This window comes from Engraulis encrasicolus, chromosome 14 (assembly GCF_034702125.1).
Source record: "Engraulis encrasicolus isolate BLACKSEA-1 chromosome 14, IST_EnEncr_1.0, whole genome shotgun sequence".
In the NCBI taxonomy this organism is placed as follows: Eukaryota; Metazoa; Chordata; class Actinopteri; order Clupeiformes; family Engraulidae; genus Engraulis; species Engraulis encrasicolus.
Genome location: NC_085870.1, coordinates 26896224 through 26919146, shown reverse-complemented (window position 1 = coordinate 26919146; position 22923 = coordinate 26896224). Strand labels below are relative to the sequence as shown.

At 45.5% G+C, this 22923-nt stretch overlaps 1 protein-coding gene across 2 annotated transcripts in view; it reads right to left on the bottom strand.

The window, feature by feature from the left end:
• The window catches only part of itpr1b (inositol 1,4,5-trisphosphate receptor, type 1b), a 275465-nt gene that overhangs the window by 150620 nt on the left and 101922 nt on the right, over positions 1 to 22923 (bottom strand). For both annotated transcript variants that reach the window (XM_063215285.1, XM_063215286.1), the window contains exons 31-36: positions 22284 to 22484; positions 21289 to 21540; positions 20404 to 20529; positions 16596 to 16724; positions 8854 to 8974; positions 8089 to 8273 (exon numbers count right to left, since the gene is read on the bottom strand). In XM_063215285.1, the coding sequence (XP_063071355.1) occupies positions 8089 to 8273; positions 8854 to 8974; positions 16596 to 16724; positions 20404 to 20529; positions 21289 to 21540; positions 22284 to 22484 (1014 nt within the window). The remainder of the gene's footprint in view (positions 1 to 8088; positions 8274 to 8853; positions 8975 to 16595; positions 16725 to 20403; positions 20530 to 21288; positions 21541 to 22283; positions 22485 to 22923) is intronic.

The following is a 22923-nucleotide window of genomic DNA, read 5'->3' as shown; positions in this document are numbered from 1 at the left end:
GTTTCAAATTTTTTTGAACAGACCCAGCAAATTTTGTTTTAGATCTACAGACGCATTAGCCTGGTTCACACCAGACGGTGTGTGTGTAGCTTTGGCGCCCCCTGGCGGAGCAGAGCTACACACACTACCGTCTGGTACACAGCCATAGAGCACGCTCCGTCTCCAACCAGAAAATAGGCAGAGAATTTATTGCTTCTGCACGGCCTCCTCACCAACAAATTCCTTCAAAAACCTTCTTGTTAATCTTTAAAGAGTCAATATAGTCTCTAATCTGTCTTGTGACTCCTCAATGTGAGTTACCGTTTATATTTAAGAAATAAATGCTCCGTCTATTTTCTGGTTGGAGACGGAGCGTGCTCTATGGCTGTGTACCAGACGGTAGTGTGTGAAGCTCTGCTCCGCTAGGGGGCGCCGAAGCTACACATACATCGTCTGGTGTGAACCAGGCTACAGACGCATGCCATGGCTTGTTTAAAAGCTGAAGATCTTAGCTTTTTATTACTAAAAACGATACATTTCTAGCCTCTCCCATTCCTAAGTTATGTCCATTTTAAACGACGGATAGTTTAACAAAAAAAATGTGCAAGCTGCATAATTGAACATTACTAGATGCCACAGAGACAAGTTAGATAAAACAACAGACTGTGCTGAAACATGCTGCTTAGCACCATGCTTCGTGACAAAGTTGCTCTTACAAGAATAAGCATGCATGCTGCAACTTCTGGAATATTTTGGAAGACATTAGAACAATCACCAGGGAGTTTACAGTCTACATAACTGGTTGGCCCTCACGAAGTTGTAAGTCTGATGTCTTCACTCCTTTCATTAGTTAAGTATGATGTTTTGTATGCAGGAGGAGCATGTCAAGTTACTAAAGGAATTTCTTATCCCAACATGTGTACTAGCATTTGCTGCTAGCCGACTTATTTTCAAAACCAGCATCGCATAGTTGTTATTTTTCATTATGCTGAAGTGAGTGCTACGTGGAAAAATAGGCTACCAGCTTTGCACATGTGGCACCTTGTGTAGCTTGTGGAGTGACTAGAGTAGCGAATCACAGGGATTAAAGCAAAAAAAAGTCATCTGACTGAACTTTTTTACCGGTTAGGCACCCGATCGAGAATCACTCCGTAACCCAACGAAAACCAATGTAGCCAGGCTCTGCCCTCATAACAAAACATTCACTGGTTTTATGCAAGGAATGCAGCACTAGGCATAGGCAAACAGGGCAGTCGCCTAGAGCAGAATAGGCCTATATCTTGAGGGCGCCAGTAATACCAAAAAGTGCCAAAAAATCTGAACTTCAACCAACATAAAACTTTACACTTCACATTAACAATGAATATTCATTATACACTCAGTAGGCCTATATACACACTCAGTATGAATGTACCTGTAGGTACTAGATCAGATGTGCTCAATCAGATGTAGGCCTACAATGCTATGTTTACAGATGCCAATTTCTAAAAACAAAAAAGGAAAGAGGGAAAGGGGGCAGGCCTAGGCCACCAGATTGACTAGAACTGGCCGAGAATGGAGGGATAATGGATACTATATCAGACTGCAAACACTGAACTGCAATTTGGGGCATGTTTTGGTTATTTCCACTTATTTCTACCCATTGTTTATTAATTGTTCACAACATTATGCAGAATGGATTCACAATGAGTGTTGCTTCAAAGTGGTCTAGCTGATATCACAGAATTATTGACTTGGAATTGCAATGCTTGATACTGTGATCCCATTATGTTTTTTTTTTTGTAGTAAGCTTAGTAGAAGGCCTAGTAGGCTATATTTTGTCTTTCACATCAGAATGGGCAAACACTGTTCTGGTGAAAGCACTGGTGCGCATTGCTTGCAGTTGTATTTCTGACATTAAAAAAACAATGCACTTAGCAGAGGGAGAAAACTAGTTGCTGGTTATTTGTATGTTTTTCACTATTCATCCTGTTACAAATAACTTGTTGGCGTTTACAAACAGGGTGCGGTAGTCTACCTCTTGTGTTGTACCGTTTTGAAAACCTATGGCTACCGGTACTTTTTTTTGCTTCTCGATGTGCGGTGCCAGGCACACGCTTACCATTGATTTAAAACACGTCCCCGATTCCTACACGCACTCGTGTTCTCTCCTAAAAGCTGACACGACGCAAGCAGACACGACACAGTCACAGCCATACGTCTATCGTTTAACAAAAGTAACAGTTTCCCAAGCTTGTCGCGCAACTTTCTCGAATCAAGACAAATCACCCACCAATCAGTCCTGAGTGCGCAGATAACTGAACTCAAACGAAGCGTCCGAGAAGATGGGCACAGAGGTTGAGCCACTCAAAAACAAGCACACACACAACTGTTGCTGCACACTATTCCTGTTAGCAAAAATAGCATCACACAGTAGCCTAGCCTACAACAAGCCTTGAAAGTGAAACAAACACCAAAACGGCATTTATTGACCCATCAGAACACTGCTTCCCAGAACAAGACGTGGCATAAAATATTGGCTCTGCCAGGGATAGCCTCCGTGACCCCTGTAAAATGCAACCCATTTTAACTTATTTCTTAAATATATATCGGCAACAACAAAGTTACTATGCTATGATTACAGATAAGACTGTAAATTGTCCGTTGTCAGAAAGACAACTAGAGCTAGTTCTACACGTAGCCAGTCAAACGCGCTAAACTTTGAGGATGAAACGCATGGTATTACGCATGGTATATCCTAGCTAGCTGCCAATGATAGCCATCCCATTGGGGCTATGAATAATGTTAGTAAAAGCCACAATGCTTAAAAGGAGAACCTTTCATGAAAAGGACATCATGCGCAGTCGAAGTAAACAATTCTTTTTTCTAACTATCTGCCACGGCAGGTGCAATGATAATGGAAACATGTGTCCTACCTTCTTCCAGCTATGCATTCCATGCATATGCATTATTAGCCCATATTGGAATATCAGTCCAACTCGTTTAATGATTGTCATTGCACTTTAAAGACATAGTATTACACTTATTTTCTTTTCTGCCACCAGCAACAATGTTGGCTATTTGTTTTTTTAATCTCTCGCACTGCGCCACAACCGAATTGTTGACCGTTCGTGTACTTTTTTTTTTTGAACACGGAAGAACAGGGGATGACGCAAAACTACTGAGTGAATCTGTTGTATGACACCACCGGTGGTGGAGTGTATAACTAAATCCGTACACCAAACACACCTCTCGTCCCCTTCTCATGACCAGGAGTGCTGCGTTTTGAGTTCAGTTGGAAAGTAAAAATTGTAAATTAATTGACATGAATTATAAGGACGGAAATCCGTCCAAACGAAAATCCAGTTGACGGAAATCCGTCATAGCGACGGAAAACTTTAATCCCTGGAATCATTGCCATTTAGGCATCTGTTGATTGTGTTCTACACTTAATGCTGCTTTTTTTAATTTGAGAAGTTTAAACTAAGGTGTTGAATACCAATACCGGGCAGGTTTTTCTCCCTCCTCTGGAGGCTGCTGCGCGCTCACCGCTTCTCCTCCTCTTTCTGCCCATGACGCCTGTTTCAACTACAGTAGTCTCTTAAGACATATAAATAATATGCATTGCTGATAACTGTTTGGGTGCGCAGTTAAAAGATAATATGAAGCTTTGCTTCATGTTTGTCAGGGTTTTTTGGTCAGAAAACCTAACCTACACGGCCCCATTAAAATATGGACTGGTGATTTTGAACACGAGTGACCCACACTGGGCAGTTTGAAACGTAAAATATTGACCATGGTAGAAATGAAAGTCTCCACAGTCCACACAAACAGTTGTCTGATGATGCCATTGTGCATGGAATTAATGTTGTGCGCAAAGCTAGTGGTCACTGTGAGGATACCTCACTGTTTTTGGCCATGTGGCTTTGACGCAGATGTAAACAAATCCGTTTCGCCTGGAACAATGGCAACGCAAACGCCTGCGTTACTCGATTTTCGCACTCTGGAACCCATTATTCAAAAAACTCGTTTTGGGCCACGTTTCTGGTGGGTTTCATATGGTTAGGCCAGGGGAACATTGTCACTGGCATAGAAAAACATTCCGGTGTAGCCACCCCTTCAGTGTGTGTGTTTGATTATGTGTGAATGTGTGTGCATGTGTGTGTGTGTGTGTGTGTTTGATTATGTGTGAATGTGTGTGAATGTGTGTGTGTGTGTGTGTGTGTGTGTGTGTGTGTGTGTGTGTGTGTGTGTGTGTGTGTGTGTGTGTGTGTGTGTGTGTGTGTGTGTTTGATTATGTGTGAATGTGTTTGATTGTGTGTGTGTGTGAATGTGTGTGTGTGTGTGAATGTGTGTGTGTGTGAATGTGTGTGTGTGTGTGTGTGTGTGTGTGTGTGTGTGTGTGTGTGTGTGTGTGTGTGTGTGTGTGTGTGTGTGTGTGTGTGTGTGTGTGTGTGTGTGTGTGTATAGCTCCATGTCTGGCTGGTTGTGTGGAGGTCTCTATCCCAGGCAGAGTGCACTCAAAGCCCTCTGAGGGTGAGTCTGCAGTGGGCTCCCCAAGTTACTGTGGAAGAAGTAAAGCCTTGAACCAGAATGAACTTCATAACCCTGACTCACACACACCCACACACATACACTTCAGTGTGCGCACCACGTGCACACACACACACACACACACACACACACACACACACACACACACACACACACACACACACACACACACACACACACACACACACACACACACACTTAAGTGTGCGCACACACACACACGCCCGAGTACACGTGCGCACACGCACACAAACACACACGCACACAAAAACAATCCACCCACTGACATGCTTCGGCAGAAAGGTGCGTGGGGGTTTGCGGTTAGCCACGAAACACTCCCCTCCCCCCCAACGCACACACGGACACATACACACAGACACCATAGTAATAAAAACATACACCTACACAAAACACACACGCATACACACACACGCATACACACACACACACACACACACACACACACACACACACACACACACACACACACACACACACACACACACACACACACACACACACACACACACACACACACACACACACACACACACAACCAAACAAAGCTGACATGTGACGGACACATGACCCAAATACAACCTCCACAGTGTGTGTGCCCCCCGACCCCCTCCAGGCTCTGCTTCCCCAAACACTTCAGGCCAGGCTTCACACACACACACACACACACACACACACACACACACACACACACACACACACACACACACACACACACACACACACACACACACACACACACACACACACACACGAGTGAATGGGGAGGTTAATGTCTGACACACTCACACTCCCGCACACACAGTCGTCTCCTGCATCGAGTCACCCACCCCCTCTTCAAATACCTCTCTCTTACTCAGTCTCTTCTCTCTCTCTCTCTCTCTCTCTCTCTCTCTCTCTCTCTCTCTCTCTCTCTCTCTCTCTCTCTCTCTCTCTCTCTCTCTCTCTCTCCTGTCTCTCTCCTCTCTCTCTCTCTCTCCTCTCTCTCTCCTCTCCACTCCCCCCCCCCCCCCCCCCCTCTCTCTCTCTCTCTCTCTCTCCCCTCCCTCCCTGTATGCCCGCCTCACTCCCCCTCATTTCCCCTCAGTTATTTTTATTTTTGGTTCTGTCTGCCAGACAGCTTTCCAGAGAACTTCGAGGCAATACGCGTGTCCAGGAAACAACGTCTTTAATTGTTTTGACGTCTGGATGACAATGCAAAAGGAAGAAGAAGAAGAAGAAGAAGAAGAAGAAGAAGAAGAAGAAGAAGAAGAAGAAGAAGAAGAAGAAGAAGAAGAAGAAGAAGAAGAAGAAGAAGAAGAAGAAGAAGAAGAAGAAGAAGAAGAAGAAGAAGAAGAAGAAGAAGAAGAAGAAAATGAAGAAGAAGAAGAAGAAGAAGAAGAAGAAGAAGAAGAAGAAGAAGAAGAAGGAGAAGAAAAAGGAGAAGAAAAAGCAGAAGAAAGGGAGGAGAAGAAAGGGAGGAGAAGAAAGGGAGACCAAGAAGTATGTTTAGCATCTGGGTGAAGATGTTTAAGAGAAGGAGACAAAGGATGGGGGGGGTTTGACTCTCGTAGGAGGTCAGCAGTTTATCTTGGGCTAACACTTCCTGGCTCTCACAGGAGGTGTCTCAGAGGCTATCTGCTGACCTCCTCATACAACCCCTTGGCTTCAGGCCTCCTGGAGATGAGGTAAGGTGAGGTGAGGAGAGAGGGGAGGAGAGAGGGGAGGTGACGGGGGAAGTGACAGGGGAGGTGAGAGGAGAGGAGAGAGGGGAGGTGAGAGAGGAGGAGAGAGGGGAGGAGAAAGGAGAGGAGAGAGGGGAGGTGAGAGAGGGGAGGAGAGAGGGGAGGTGACGGGGGAAGTGACAGGGGAGGTGAGAGGAGAGGAGAGAGGGGAGGTGACGAGATGTGAGGTGAGGAGAGGAGAGAGGGGAGGAGAGAGGGGAGGAGAGAGGGGAGGTGAGAGGGGAGGAGAGAGGGGAGGAGAGAGGGGAGGAGAGGTGAGGTGAGGAAGTGAGATGTGAGGTGAGGAGAGGAGAGAGGGGAGGTGAGAGGGGAGGAGAGAGGAGAGGAGAGAGGGGAGGAGAGAGGGGAAGAGAGAGGGGAGGTGACAGGGGAGGAGAGAGGGGAGGAGAAAGGAGAGGAGAGAGGGGAGGTGAGAGAGGAGGAGAGAGGGGAGGAGAAAGGAGAGGAGAGAGGGGAGGTGAGAGAGGAGGAGAGAGGGGAGGAGAGAGAGGAGGAGAGAGGGGAGGAGAGAGGAGAGGAGAGAGGGGAGGAGAGATAAGAGGAGAGAGGGAAGGTGAGAGATGAGGTGAGAGAGTGAGGAGAGAGGGGAGGTGAGGGGAGGAGAGAGGGTGAGATGAGAGGGGAGATGAGATGGGAAGGTGATCGGGGAGGTGAGATGTGGAGGGCGAGAGAGTGAGGAGAGGGGAGGTGAGAGGGGAGGTGAGAGGGGAGGTGAGAGGTGAGGAGAGAGGGGAGGTGAGAGGGGAGGTGAGAGGGGAGGTGAGAGGGGAGGTGAGAGGGGAGGTGAAAGGTGAGGAGAGAGGGGAGGTCTTGCCTTGAAGGGCCCACGTGCGTCCTAGTTTCCATAATACAATTTTCAGATGAATTACAGTCTCCACACATGCCTACAGTACGGTGAGGATACAGCAGGAGCTTTCACGTTACACACTGACTGAAGATCCCGAAGAGTCAATGCCAATTACACTTCCATGCAATGTCATGTCAAACTCAAGTCATGGTGTCATTTAATAGATGTTCTTATGTGGAGCAAATTGAAGTGATCAAACTACTGGGACATCTACTTAGGTAGTAGTTTGGGAAGTAGGGTGAAAATAGTGGGTCATCAAGTTCGAGACTGAATCGTCTGGTGAACTTATGGTACAGGAAACAAATGGGAGAGAGAGATGGGTTAGTGGTTGGAATATGACCCAGGCTGTACTCAAACCCGGGTGCCCATGGTAAACAAGGTGTTAAATGTAAGACAGACACACAGAGACCTTTTTACTCTCCTATAAATAAAGTTGGGGGGAGATATAAGGACTAGAAATACACTGTCACAGTTTATTTTAAAAGATACTGGTGACGTGAAGGCGTCACATGACTGTGACTCCCCAATGATTGACATGAAGTTTGCAATGTCACACATACATTCTCTCACACACACACAACACACGAACGCACACGCACAGGCACAGGCACAGGCACAGGCACAGGCACAGGCACACGCACACGCACACACAAGAACACGGACATGAAGACACGACCCAGCATTACCTAAAATGTGTTGGGACGCTGACTGTTATGCCAGAGACCCGGATCCAATTTCGTTTCCTGATCCTCCTCTATCTCTCTATCCTCCATGACTGTCTTGTCTCCTTTCAAGCTGTACTCCTTTCAAGCCCCCCTTCCCCCCAAAAATGTCCAACAAGCGTACCTGTAACCTCTCGATGATGTTCCAGGTGGGGTGGTCTGCGTGTGTCTATCTGCCTTACATACACACCATCACACGCAGACGCACACACTCACAACCCTAGATGTGTTCTAAGCATGTAGCCAGAACGTCCCCCCAACGTACCTGTAACCTCTCGATGATGTTGCGGTAGTCCCGGGAGGTGGTCTGCGTGGAGTCGCGGCGGGTGGCGTTGCGTGCCGACAGGCGCCAGTTGAGGAGGGTCTTCTGCACCACGTTATTGGACTTGACAAACAGGTTGTTGACCTGGCTATCCAGATCCACTGGGATGGCGATGGCTCTGCTCTTGGCTGCAAACCAAATACCAAACATTCAGTGATGAACGTGTGTGGGTGAGTGCGGAAGTGATTAGAGAGAGAGAGAGAGAGAGAGAGAGAGAGAGAGAGAGAGAGAGAGAGAGAGAGAGAGAGAGAGAGAGAGAGAGAGAGAGAGAGAGTGTGTGTGTCTGTGTGTGTGTGTGTGTATGCATGTCCGTGCATGCATGTGTGTGTATACACTTGATTGGCCTTATCTAGGCTACCTTTCTTGCTAAGAAACTTGTGCACTGACCGCTCTCACATGCACACAGACACTCACACACACACACACGCGCGTCATGTCGGGTGGTTCACCTCACCTACGGCTCTCCACTGAGGCCTCCTGGGTAGTGTGTGTGTGTGTGTGTGTGTGTGTGTGCGCGCGTGCGTGCGTGCGTGTCAGGCGGTCCACCTCACCTACGTCCGACAGCACCTTGATGCAGCTCTCCACTGAGGCCTCCTGGGTAGTGTGTGTGTGTGTGTGTGTGTGTGTGTGTGTGTGTGTGTGTGCGTGTGTGCGTGTGTGCGTGTGTGCGTGTGTGCGTGTGTGTGCGTGTCAGGCGGTCCACCTCACCTACGTCCGACAGCACCTTGATGCAGCTCTCGACTGAGGCCTTCTGGGTCGGCATGAGCCAGTTGCAGTGGTACACCCTGAACACACCCTGCAGCAGCTGCACAAACACCGGCTGACGCGTCTGTGGAGGAGGGAGAGAAAGAGTGAGGGGTGTACACTGTAAAAAATATCACAAGTTTACCAGCTGTCTAAGAATTACAAGTTAATTTAAATCCTTATTGTAAGCTTTGTGAAGCTTTGAATTGTAGTGTTCAAACAACACACGCAACTCCACCGAACTTACGATAAAGACTGAAATTCACTTGGAATTCTGAGGCAGTAAGTAAACGTGTGATTTCAAGTTATAACATGCTGTTGCCAGTGCAGTGTGTAGCAGAATTACTTAACTATATAGGTTTCCATGTGTTTACACATGATTTTTTGTAAGCTGCGAAATGTAATATACTATTAACTGAACATGGTCTGTGGGTATTGGCATATATGGTCTCTTCTGTGACTGTCTGAGTGAATAAAATTGACACTGAAAATTAAAAGGGCGAATTACATGAATTAACTTCAAAATTGTTCGCTGCGATTTTAAGGGAGCACTGCACTTTCAATTCCTCTTTATGACCCTGCACACGACTGTGGCAATAAAGCCGACCTAACTTTGTCTTCGCGAGAGGTTCCTGTGCCTACCTGAACTCCAACCTTAACACTGAGGAACAAAAAGGATATCAAAATACCAAACTGAGCTTGTGTGTAAATGAAGAAGCTTGTGACACCTGTGCTCTAGGTCAGTGTTTCTCAACCTTTTTTGTCCTGCGTACCCCCTAAGCTATTTTGTCATATGACGATTACCCCTCTCAATCATACACTATATCTGTTCCTCTATCCCAATGTGACTACACTCCACATATTTCTTATTATTACATTTTTCCAAGTACCCCCTGAGGTGTGCTCGCGTACCCCTAGTGGTACACGTACCCCTGGTTGGGAAACACTGCTCTAGGTAGTTGACTTCAAGGCCTATGTGGCATGGTTTGAGGAGGTATGAGGAAGTATGTGTGTGCATGCTCAGTCCTCATGACTCCATAGCCAATAGCACACACATGTACAAAACACTCTTGAGATCCAGACTGGCACATTCTACATTCCCCGCAGTGGCTCATATTACACTGTGCTGTCCCACAGAAACCTTATTGTTCCCAACCCAGTGGAGACCTCAGTGACACTATGCACCAACACAAACACAGACACATACACACACACACACAGACACAGTGACTCAGTGACACTACACACCCACACACAGACACACACAGACACACACAGACACACACACACACACGCACACACACACAGGCACACACAGGCACACACAAGCACACACAAGCACACACACACACACACACACACACACACACACACACACACACACACTCACACTCACACTCACACTCACACTCACACTCACACTCACACTCACACTCACACTCACACACACACACACCAACACTAAGGAAAAGGGGGGTGGGGTGAGGGTGATGTTTTAATATTTACTTCCTGTGCAAACACATGTAAGTAGTTATTTACTCCAGCAGGTCAAGTTTAGTAGGCCAGCAGGGTGAAAACAAGACAGGAGAATTCTGGCAAAGGCCTTTTAGACTTTCACATGCAGTTGTATTGCTGTCTCTACTCTTGACTTGCCATTGCCCAAAGACGAGTCTTTTATTGTTGTTGTTGTTGTTGTTGTAGTTCAGCCCTTTCCGAGATCCTGGCCAGCTGATCGGGCCAAATGGTTTACTTTGTTTACATATTGCTTGAGACGTCTGAACATTCACCAAATATCATTGTAAAAGTTGTGGATGATGTGCGATATTTGGAAGTTATTATGGTACGGTATTGTGTTTGGGCACTGACAGGCCAAGGGTTGAGTGCGCAATAAACCTGCATGTTGAAATTAGCTAGAATGAAGGCCAACTACCCACCCCCTCCCCGGTCTATGCCAGACTACCCTGGCCAGACTTACTACTAGACAAGACAGCTGCACTGCACCACTAGTACACGGCTACATCACCACCACAAAACACCCAGTGCTGTACTGTATAACAAGCAAATACCTCTGATATCTTACTCAACATGAGGGCCTGTCTCGAGAGAAAAAAAGAGAGAGAGGGTAGAATCAGACAGAAGATGGAAAAAAAGAATGAGAGAGACAGAGACAGACAGAGCGAGAGAGAGAGAAAGACAAAAAAAGATGAATGAGATTGGGATGAATGGTGGAAAAAAACAGACATGACGATCATCTGGGATAGGGGATTTTCTTTCGCTTGTTTTACCTCAGGGAATTGTAACCGGGAATCCATGAAGAGGAGTGTGGGGGGGAAGGGAGTGTTCGTATCATTTGGCAAGTGCGCCTACATTAAGCTGTGTCTGTTAGTTTCAGTATGACTCCAGTGTCTGGACTACAGGGCGTACGCATGTAGGTAGATATGCTGACTCCACACCAGGAGGGAACTAATCTGAAATGCCATCAGCAATACAGCGTGGGCCACGTCTGGGAATGGGTCTGATGATTATGTGCGGACGTGTGTGTGTGGGGGGGTGTGGGGGTGTGTGTGTGTGTGTGTGTGTGTGTGTGTGTGTGTGTGTGTGTGTGTGTGTGTGTGTGTGTGTGTGTGTGTGTGTGTGTGTGTGTGTGTGTGTGTGTGTGTGTGTGTGTGTGTGTGTGTGTGTGTGAATACATGGTTGAATGCTTATACCTTCCTGTATACAGTATGTGTGGGCACAAGTAAAGAAGTAAAATGTGTGTTTGTGTGTGTGTGTGTGTGTGTGTGTGTGTGTGTGTGTGTGTGTGTGTGTGTGTGTGTGTGTGTGTGTGTGTGTGTGTGTGTGTGTGTGTGTGTGTGTGTGTGTGTGTGTGTGTGTGTGTGTGCGTGCGTGCGCGCCTGCATGCCTGCGTGTGCATGTCTCTGTGAGTGTGATTGCTCAACGAGTCCGAGGGATGAGGAAGTGAGCCGTCTTCCAAGAATACCAGCTCAACGTTGGTGATCTAAGAACACAGACACAGCCTGACTTCCAGGAGCTCATTGCAGAAACACAGGAGGAGGAGGAGGAGGAGGAGGAGGAGGAGGATGAAGAAGAGGAGGAGGAGGAGGGGGAAGAGGAGGAGGAGGAGGAAGAGGAGAAGGAGGAGGAGGAGGAGGAGGAGGAAGAGGAAGATGAGGAGGAGGAGGAGGAAGATGAGGAGGAAGAGGAAGAGGAGGAGGAAGATGAAGAGGAGGAGGAGGAGGAGGAGGATGAAGAAGAAGAGGAGGAGGAGGAGGGGGAAGAGGAGAAGGAGGAGGAAGAGGAGGAGGAGAAGGAAGAGGAGGAGGAGGAGGAGGAAGAGGAGGAGGAGGAGGAGGGAGAGGAGGAGGAGAAGGAAGAGGAGGAGGAGAAGGAGGAGAAGGAAGAGGAGGAGGAGAAGGAAGAGGAGGAGGAGAAGGAGGAGGAGTGGGAGGAGGAGGAGGAGGAGGTGAGGAAGGGGAGGGGGAGGAGAAGGAGGAGGAGGAAGAGGAGGGGGGGAGGTGGAGGTGGATGAAGAGGAGGAGGAGGAGGAAGTGGGAGGAGGGGGGCAAGGAGAGGGCTGGGAGACACTGTGATGACATGTATATCTCCTTATTCCCAGCAGGCATGAGGGCATTGCTGGACATGACTCCCAGGGCACCACCGTCAGCCATGGGTGCAGTCAGGAGGGCAGACGTACATCTGGTTAAACCTCGTGAGGAGGGATGGAGAGGGGGATGAATGCGGAGAATTGCCAGGCACCGTGGTGTCACAATATAACACGTGAATGTGTGCGTGTGTCTGTGTCTGTTTGTCTGTGTGTCTGTGTGTGTCTGTGTCTGTGTCTGTGTCTGTGTCTGTGTGTGTGTGTGCGCGTGCGTGTGCGTGTGTGTGTGTGTGTGTGATGAACAGAACTCCTTCAATGGCATTGTTGAGTATCCTATACATGACTTCACAAGAAGCTTTTTTACATGTATTTTCAGTGCACTTTGTCATCTAAATCCTAAATATGATCCATAGTGTTAATGTAGTGTCATGCAGTTTAACGTTCACATCTAAAATTCCCAGAGAGAGTGAGATAATACTGTAGTGTGCAGCAGACCTATTCTCTGAACTGGCACATGGCCTAGGGGTTTTTTGAGGAGGTCTTTGGTTAGTTCAGACATACCCTTGGATGGTTTCGTCATGCATTACTCACATACATACTGTGCTGTGCTTAAACTTTCATTATACTGCCATGATGAAGTGCCATAAAAAAGTCTCGTCACAGAATTGTTTTTCATTTTTTTAATCTACCATTCTTTTTGAGACGACTTTTTCAACCTTCAAAGGCTACATTTTTCTTTTTAGGACTTTTTGAGCACAAAACGTTTCATTGCTTTTTCATGACGGTAAAACATCTATCGTGTATACCACTTAGGGTAGCAGATATGTGTCAGAAATCACGAGGTGAGCCAAGGCTGCTTCCATGACAATAAGAAGACAAAACTAAGTTGTAGAAACCCAAAATGGCGACAGGTGCACTGAAGTGTGGACATTTGTATTCTCGAAAAAAAATGTTTTTGCTTCTGTCCTTCTGGTGACCTTTTGTGCATCTGTGTGTGTGTGTGTGTGTGTGTGTGTGTGTGTGTGTGTGTGTGTGTGTGTGTGTGTGTGTGTGTGTGTGTGTGTGTGTGTGTGTGTGTGTGTGTGTGTGTGTGTGTGTGTGTGTGTGTGTGTGTGTGTGTGTGCAAAGGTGTTATTTCTGTTCCCACTTGCTTCTGACACATTTGCATAAGCAGGTGTTGGCGTCTTCCTCTATCTGTCACACTTGAGCGTGGTAATGTTTCAATTATTCTTCCTGTGGACATAGCCCTGACTTGTGTGTGTCTGTGTGTGTGTGTGTGTGTGTGTGTGTGTGTGTGTGTGTGTGTGTGTGTGTGTGTGTAAGTGTGTGTGTGAGAGAGAGTGTGTGTGTGTGTGTGTGTGTGTGTGTGTGTGTGTGTGTGTGTGTGTGTGTGTGTGTGTGTGTGTGTGTGTGTGTATTTATGTGTGTGTGTCGGCCCGTTCCCACACAGCTAAATTCGGCTCTGCTCTCATCGACTTTGAATAGGGGCGATAGCTTGCTTGACGATGCGGAGGCGGAGTGATCCTGCCGCGGGACAAGATTCAATACTGGCGAGTTCTCAATATCATGCAAATTAAATGGTTCAATAACCAATCAGATGGGCGTATGAGTAGCAAGGGCGGGAGTTACACAATTTTCAGAAAAACATGGCGTTGATTTCTGTGACTTCCAACATCAAAGTTTTTGCTTCATTTAAAGAGCTTAAATGCTTATAAATGTCATCACTACCACGGATTGATGTTAAAATGCACCACAAACTTATTTGACACAAATAGGTTATGCCACATTGTCATTTGATCACTCAATGTTTTAAGCTAGCCGGGTAAACTAACGTTAGCATTTTACCAGAACCAGGCAGTCATAAGCTTAGAGTATATTAGACTACTTCTTGTACTTCTATAACGATATAACGGGGCTTAATATGTTATCTAGGACCAAAATGCAAACGCAGTTAAGCCATGTAGACACTGTGTTGTGATATTAAGTGGGTAATGTGTGCAAACGATTGTTCGCTGTTTGCCATCTCGCCGGGTCTGCAGGCTGTCTGCCGCGAGAGACTGGCCGGGCCGAGAGGTTTGAAAGGCGGGTGAGAAGCCTTGCTAGCCCTGGTGAAGTATCTACTGCAGAGATGCCCAACCTTTTTTTAACCGAGATCTACTTTTGAAGTTGGTGGTCTGCCGCGATCTACCAAGTCAAATTTAAGGATCTCAGTATGAAAATTTAAGATCAGCATTTATTAATCACGATTATTATGAGCAAAATGTTTTTTAGAAGGCTACAATGACCGTATTTTTTCAGTGTGTTTTTAAAGTGTGTTGAATAGCCTATGTTTAGAAAGCAATGCAGCACTGATAGTATGCAGACATAATTTCAGTCCTACACAACTGAAACAATTTCAAAATGATCAACATTGGGTATATAAAAGGCTTATGTAGGTACATAGGCCCTATTTCTAAAATATGATGAAGCATCATCAAATGCCTTCAGTGGTACAAATTAAAAAGGGCTCAGAAATTCACCATTTGTTATGAGTAAATAGTAGTTTTTCACTCTGAGAGAGAGAGAGAGAGATAGAGAGAGAGAGAGAGAGAGAGAGAGAGAGAGAGAGAGAGAGAGAGAGAGAGAGAGAGAGAGAGCGCTCATTGGATTAGTTGTTCATATGTTAAGAGTGACTTCTTCTATGAAGGTTTTTTCAGCTCTCTGGGACAGTAGCACAGCAAAGGCTTTCTATTGTGAGTTTGGCCAATCGTTTTTTCCACAACTGGAGCAAGAAACAGCACAAATTGAATTGAATTCCATACATGTCAACTACTAACATTTTCCTTACATGCGGCACGCGATGTAAACGCAGTTAGCGATGATGCATGCGTTTAGCGATTTGGACGAAGTTCCTCGCATCTCGCCGCGTCATAACGCATCGTTGCTCACATGTTCTGTTACTCACCCGATGTTACATGTTTGCACACATGAACCAACTTCAATACCCTCACGGTCACTTCCTAATGCTTTCCCCTCATTCTGTGTTACCCTGGGACTAATTATCTAACCAATACAGTACCAGCAGCTTGCTACATAGCCTATTTTTGAAAGACAGTGGTTATGTCTCAAATCACACACTTGTGTCAGTGCACTGACAGTCAGTGCACAGTGCACACAGTGCACTGAGGTCTTTAGTGCATAGTGTCGTGGAAAAGTTTGAGCACTATGCACTGTGCTCTCGCTGGAAGTGATGGCTGAGCATGGCATTAGCTCGCCAAAATATCAGTTGGCTACTGTTTACAATGCACAGCGTCTAGTGCTTGTACATCCATTTCCTTCACCCCAAAGGACAACAATCACGCATACAATACTTAGGTTGGCATGAAAAGGTTGGTGTCCCATCAACATCACTTACAGAATTAGGAGACTGTTGACCAAACTCTTCTACTGAACTGAATGCCACATTTCCTCTGTGTCATTGTCAACATAGCCGCCGTTTAGTGCGTGCAGTGTCCATCAGTCAAGCACTGCATTTTTCCGTCATTGTTAGGGGATCATCCTGGCACTTTCAGTGCACTGGCTCAACTGAAATTTTCAGCGTGAGCACCCTAAGCACTGAAAAACAGTGCCCGAAGTACACAAGTGTGTGATTTGAGACACAGCCAGTATTTTCCCCGTCTGCCACTCCACTCGAGATCGACTGGTAGCCCGCAATCGACTGGTTGGGCACCCCTGATCTACTGGAAGTATTGGTGACCCGCTCTGCGAAAAACGCCTGTCAGTTTGCTGTGTGGGGACTAGGTGTATGTGTGTGTGTGTGTGTGTGTGTGTGTGTGTGTGTGTGTGTGTGTGTGTGTGTGTGTGTGTGTGTGTGTGTGTCTGCGTGTTACCTGCAGGCTGGTGCTCTGTGTGAGTGTGTGTGTATGCGTGTGTGTGCGTGTGTGTGTGCATGCGTGCGTGCGTGCGTGGTACCTGCAGGCTGGTGCTCTGTGTGTGTGTGTGTGTGTGTGTGTGCGCGTGTGCGTGTGTGTGTGTACCCGCAGGCTGGTGCTCTCGTCGGAGAAGGGTGAGCTCAAGAGAGTGTTTACGATATCTGTGTGTGTGTGTGTGTGTGTGTGTGTGTTACCTGTAGGCTGGTGCTCTGGTCGGAGAAGGGCGAGCTGAAGAAGGTGGTGACGATGCTCATGACGGTCTCTGTGACGTAACGCTCCAGCACCGCGTCCGCGTGCTTCCTGTCACTCGTGTTGTTACACACCTGCACACACACACACACACACACACACACACACACACACACACACACACACACACACACACACACACACACACACACACACACACACACACACACACACACACACACACACTCATGTTACACATGAATGGCAACCTGACTACAGGGTGTGTGTGTGTGTGTGTGTGTGTGTGTGTGTGGGGGGGGGGGGGGTGGGGGGTGGGCCTAGGACTGGGTACCGAAATTCAATTCTTTGATGGAACCGAATTAAAAGCTAAGGTTCTACTTGGAATCGAAACGTGCCTTGTCTGTCGGTTCCACGTTTCGGTTCCTGAAGTCTGACTGTCAGAGCCATCAAATGTGTGTTTAAGCACGCGGCCACAAGTGTCACAAACTGACCACGCTCCTCCTCTTCCCGTTTCGCACCTCATTTAAACGATTGATAAGACAGCTGATATTCAACCAGCTGATTGTACTATTGAGAAACAAAAACATGCCGTCGAAAGCGTGGCTATATTTCAGGAAAGTAGATAAGGAAGGAGCGCGCTGCAATAGCCTATCTGCGATAAACTAATAGGCTATCATGCAAGAATGGCAATACATCCAACCTGTTCAAACACCTGCTCTTGCATTCGATTAACTTGCGTGCGGAGTTGCAGCATCTTTACAACGGCACCGTCAACCTCAACTATGCTATACCGTCAACCTCAACCACTCTTCAGGAAGATGTCTCTGACTCCTTGGAAACATGTTTTTCCATGAAAAGAGCTAACTTAGAAAGAACTGGTCTTGTGTTGGGGACGCACAAATGTAGCCTATTTAGACCGTCGGTTTAATTCGAGGGAACAAAGAACACAGCGAGAAAAAAAGATTTCCTCTCTATCCGGCTGGATAATAACGCCATTGTTTAGGCTTGAAGTAGCGGCCGCTTAAGGTTAAATAACTGTGGATTGAAAGAACATAAAAACGTGCCGTAAAAAACTGTAAAAAGCTAAGAATCTCAGCTTTTAGGGAAAAAATGTTAGGAAAAAATGACGAGATAAAAAAAATGGTTGGAAAGCGCTATTTTTTCACTTGCAACAGCGGCCGCTTACAGTTCAATAACTTTTGAATGAAAGAACATAAAAACGTGCCGTAAAAAACTGTAAAAAGCTAAGATTCGCAGCTTTCGAACAAGCCCTGTCTGTAGGAGAAGGCGATCGCTGGTTAAATATATATTTAGGCCTATATATCGTTTAGATTAGGACTCTTTAGCTTAGATTCACCATGGCGTGAAAGCACAGTGTTGTCGCGGCTACTTGCAGCAGCTGATCATACGGCCCAGTTCTAGTCCCTGTATGGAAATGCGTGCGAGACAGCACCATCGAGACCCCGTCAAGTTTCATGAATAGCCTATTTATGAAGCCTAGTTGTGTTAGAACAGTTCTGCAGAACCTAGTAGAAAAGCCCCAAGCTGTCGACAGACTGGGTAGCGTAGGCTACATTAAAAAATCATGTCAGGTACGCTTGACATATTGGTACCAGAAGTGAAGTTGCACCGTACAGCAGAACAATTTTAATCAGACATGAGTACATTTATCAGTATCAAAACCGTTTAATATACTTGCCAAACCATGCCGAGAGGACAACTTGCAGCATGCAATTATTCATGAATGCTGTATAGAATTAAATGCCTTTAACCCGCCATTGCTTAAGTCACGAGGAGCTCCGCCTTGTGGCAGGCAGGGAAACTCATGATTTACAGACCCGTTACGCCATCTACTGGCCACTTTGGGTAACTGCAGGTTTAATTCAGGGTTTCTAGGAACCGAAAATGGAACCGTTCTGGTACCGGAACCGAAACGAAGGAACCGGAAATGGAACCGGAACCGAAAATTGTCAATCAATACCCAGGCCTAGGCAAGCCACAACTTCAACTCAATTACAATAAGATTAAATTACGTATGTGTTCCTGTGTGTTCGATGCGATGCTATCTACTGGTTTGCTCTGTTCATGTTGTGGTAAAAACCTCATGTTGAAACAAGGTTACTTACTACTGTATTGTCTGTGTGTGTGTGTGTGTGTGTGTGTGTGTGTGTGTGTGTGTGTGTGTGTGTGTGTGTGTGTGTGTGTGTGTGTGTGTGTGTGTGTGTGTGTGTGTGTGTGTGTGTGTGTGTGTGTGTGTGTGTGTGTGTGTGATAGCATAGTTGCTTTCTGTCAAACCTTCATTTCTCATAATCATTGTGTGTGGGGGTGTGCGTGTGTGGGTGTGGGTGTGTGTGTGTGTGTGCACACGTACATGCTGGAGCTTCAGCACATCCTCTACAAGGTGTGTGTGTGTGTGTGTGTGTGTGTGTGTGTGTGTGTGTGTGTGTGTGTGTGTGTGTGTGTGTGTGTGTGTGTGTGTGTGTGTGTGTGTGTGTGTGTGTGTGTGTGTGTGTGTGTCTTTTGTTCCTGTCAGTTGTATGGTCACACGCACACCTTGCAGCCTTTAAAAATGAGGCCAGGTAGTGATAAGACACCACGGCTACCACTTCCTCTGCAATGCACACTGACAACACATACGTGACCTACAGGCATGCACACCATGTCATGCAGCTACAAACAAAGAAGATAAATTCAAATATCATTAATATAATATCTTAATCATTATTATTTCAACTTTATTATCCTACTTCCCTTGCAATTGCTGGTACTTTTCTGTTTGACGTCATACCATGTACTGTGTCATCATGACTGGGTGAAAATGCACATTAAGCTGCCTATAATACATGCTTATTATAATGTTGGGCTGCCTAAGCATGCATGGGGTTAGCACAGTAGATATGCTAATGGAAAGCAAGTGTCGTGTATAATGCACTGACCTACTGTACCATTGGTATAATGCCATAGATACCCTTTAGATACCTGGCACAATACCACCAAGGTTTGCTCTGGCCAAAGACAACCATGTGATATTTTAGACAGTTTGAGACACTTTTTTCCTATTCCATGTGCATACCATGCATATCCCATGATACTTCCAAGGGGTTTCGAGCTAGACCTTGCAGAGAGCAATCATGGTGCAGTCAAGAAAAGAAAACATGATGACACAAAATCTGTAGCTCCTGGTAGGATTGTTTCTTCAGTTTTTTGCTTTTTTTCAAACAGTATGTGGTGATGTATGCAAGGCAACAGCTCTCCAAATTCAATTAATTAATAAGTCACATTGATCCAAATCCACATTGTCAAACACACACAGGCAGGAACTCTTGCAATGCAGAAGCAAGTTCTTGTTTTTCTTTCTGCGGGGCCTTAGGTCAAGGTTACGAAACCCAAATCCAACCGCTGAGGTCATACAGAGGCTATCTGATGGCCATGGGAGCACTGTGGGACTATTTTGTAATCTCTATTAGACATTTGTGGAATATGTTAGTACTTTCAGAGGGCATCAGCATAGCAAGTTCATATGAATGTTAATGGTATAGAAGTGTTGGCAATCATGCATAACACTTTCCACTGCTGATGAAGGAAATTCAAGAGAATATCTTGTATCTTGTACAGAGGGACTGCAGATGGAAATTAGCTTGTAAACTATAATCTGGTGCAGGTCATCTCTTTACTTTTGTAACTTATGTACTTTGCACATGGTCCCTGTTGAAATACACCAAATAAACAAAACTAAACTAGATTTTAGGCAAAGAAATCATGTGGTCTATGCAGCAAAGAGCAGCAGTTTACCCGGCAGATGTCGACCAGGAAGTTCTCGAAGAGCTTCCACATGTGGTTGCTGGTGTAGATCTCCTTCATCTCCACCTCCGTGTCCACGTAGCAGTGGTTGAGGAAGTTGATGTAGGCTATTTTCACCTGTGCAGAGCAGAGACCACAAGACACAAACGGCCCGTTTCCAGCTGCTGCTGTATCATGTTGCTAACAGAATGTAGATGATGAACAGCAGAATTCTGATGATAAAACTAATGAATGAATAAATGAACAAAACTAACTAATGAACTAATGAATTAATACAACTAATGCAATGCAACTAAAATAAATGCAATGCAATGCAACAACTAAAATGAATAAAACTAATGAACTAATGAACTTTTATTTTGACACTTGGCCCCAGCTTGATTAATTCTAATGATACATAAAAACTAAACCAGGACTTTCATATTGCCACTTTGCCCAACGTGATGAAGCCTAATGATAAAACTAAGCCATGACTTTTACTTTGGAACTTGTCCCCAGCTTGATGAATTCTAATTCCAAATAAATAAGCCAGGACCTTTATTTTGCCACTTTTATTTTGCCACTTGGCCTAAGATACTTGAATTCCAATCGTAAAAATAACCAAAGACTTCTATTTTGCCATTTGACCAAGCTTGATGAATTCTAATAATAAAAAAAATTAAGCCAGTACTTTTACTTTGGCACTTGGCCTCAGCTTGATGGTATGTATTCTTATGACACATATCAGCCAGGGCTTTTATTTTGCCAGGAAGGTGGAGAATGCGCGCACATCAGTGGTACAGGTGCTGGACAAAATAGAGTAACTGAAATAAATGATAGAAGTTTTCTATCTTCTATCATTTATTTCTTTTATTTTGCCACTCGGCCTCGTCTTGCCTCGGGAATGCAGTCCTCGTGGGTGACCACGCGCACGATGTCGTCGAGCGGCAGCAGGGAGTTGCACTTGATCTCGGTGTAGACGTTCTTGCCCTCGGTGCAGACGGCCAGCAGCTCCACCAGGTGGATGTGGTACATCAGCTGGCTGTTCTCGTCCATGCGGTCGCGCTCCGAGCGCATCATCTGCACCAGCGTCTGGAAGGAGGCCCGGTCGTTGTAGAACACCAGCACGTCCTCGCCCGAGTTCACCAGCTGACAACACATGAAGACGACGCATCCACGGGCGGAGACACAGACAGAAACACAAACACACAACACGCATACACACATTAACAACACGCACACGTTAGACGTAATCACATACACACACACATACATACAAACACATTTGGGCACAAATATGCACGCAAGCATGCACACATGCACGCGCGCACACCCACACGCACACACAAAATTGTCAAGAATGCATTCAAAAGTTATTTTGGTTGTGGTTAGAATGACAAAGGTAAAAAATCATACAGCCACACCTAGAGTACTCAAACAGACACACACAATATTTCACACTAGGTATGCAAATTATCGATTAATTCATTAATCATTAGTTGATAGTCTTATCGATCGACTTACGATTAATTGATAAGCGGCGTTTTCCCCCGAAATCTCAATGTTTCTCGGAAAAAAATATACTAAATCTAAACATTTTAATTAAAACTTGAGATAAAATACCACATTTAAATTAATTCTATTTCAATTCTTTAATCAAAAGGTGATTTAAATATTCACACCCCTCTTAACACACACTTTTCACATGCCCATTTCACCTGGGTCTCTTGTCAGTAAAACTGTCGATTAATTGTGAATAACGTGTTTTATTCGATTAATGCATTGATCGATTAAAGTCGATTAATCAATTAATCGTTTGCATCCCTATTTCACACTAATGCACTATGCACACATTAATTAATCCCCTTATCTAGTCTACAGGCATGTCACACCTCAGCCATGACTATGTCCTGGCACTTCTTGATGAACTTGTTCTCGGCCTTGACGATGGTCTGCAGGAACTTGAGGTACTGCACGTGGCGGCCGCGCGTCTCGATGCAGTGCACAAAGTGCTGCACCACGCGCTCGTTGATCTCGCTGCACAGCTGGTAGTTGTTCATGAAGATGTGCTGCATGGTCACCGCCTCCAGGATCTACAGGGGAACACGGGCAAACTCAAGTCAAGACAAGTCAAGTCAAGTCAGCTTTTATTGTTACTTTCTTCATTTGCACAAGTCATATGCACAAGTCATTACAAGTCATACTTTTCTTCTTTCAGGACTGACATTTTACAGACTGACATAAAGTGCAAGACAGGACAGGTAGCAGTGATGGACTGGTAACAATAAGTGATTAATAATGAATACAAATGAATTGAACATTTAACATGTAGACGAAAAGGTAGGGTGAAAATAGAATGGAAGATATCATGATAATAATGACAGTAGCAATAGTAACAGTAAATAATAGTTACAGTAGCAATAGTAACAGTAAATAATAATAATAATAACATAATAATAACAAAGCATGTAACAATCAGCTGTTTGCGCTGTAATAAGGTGATAAGGTGATGGGTAAGCGGTTAGGCCGTCA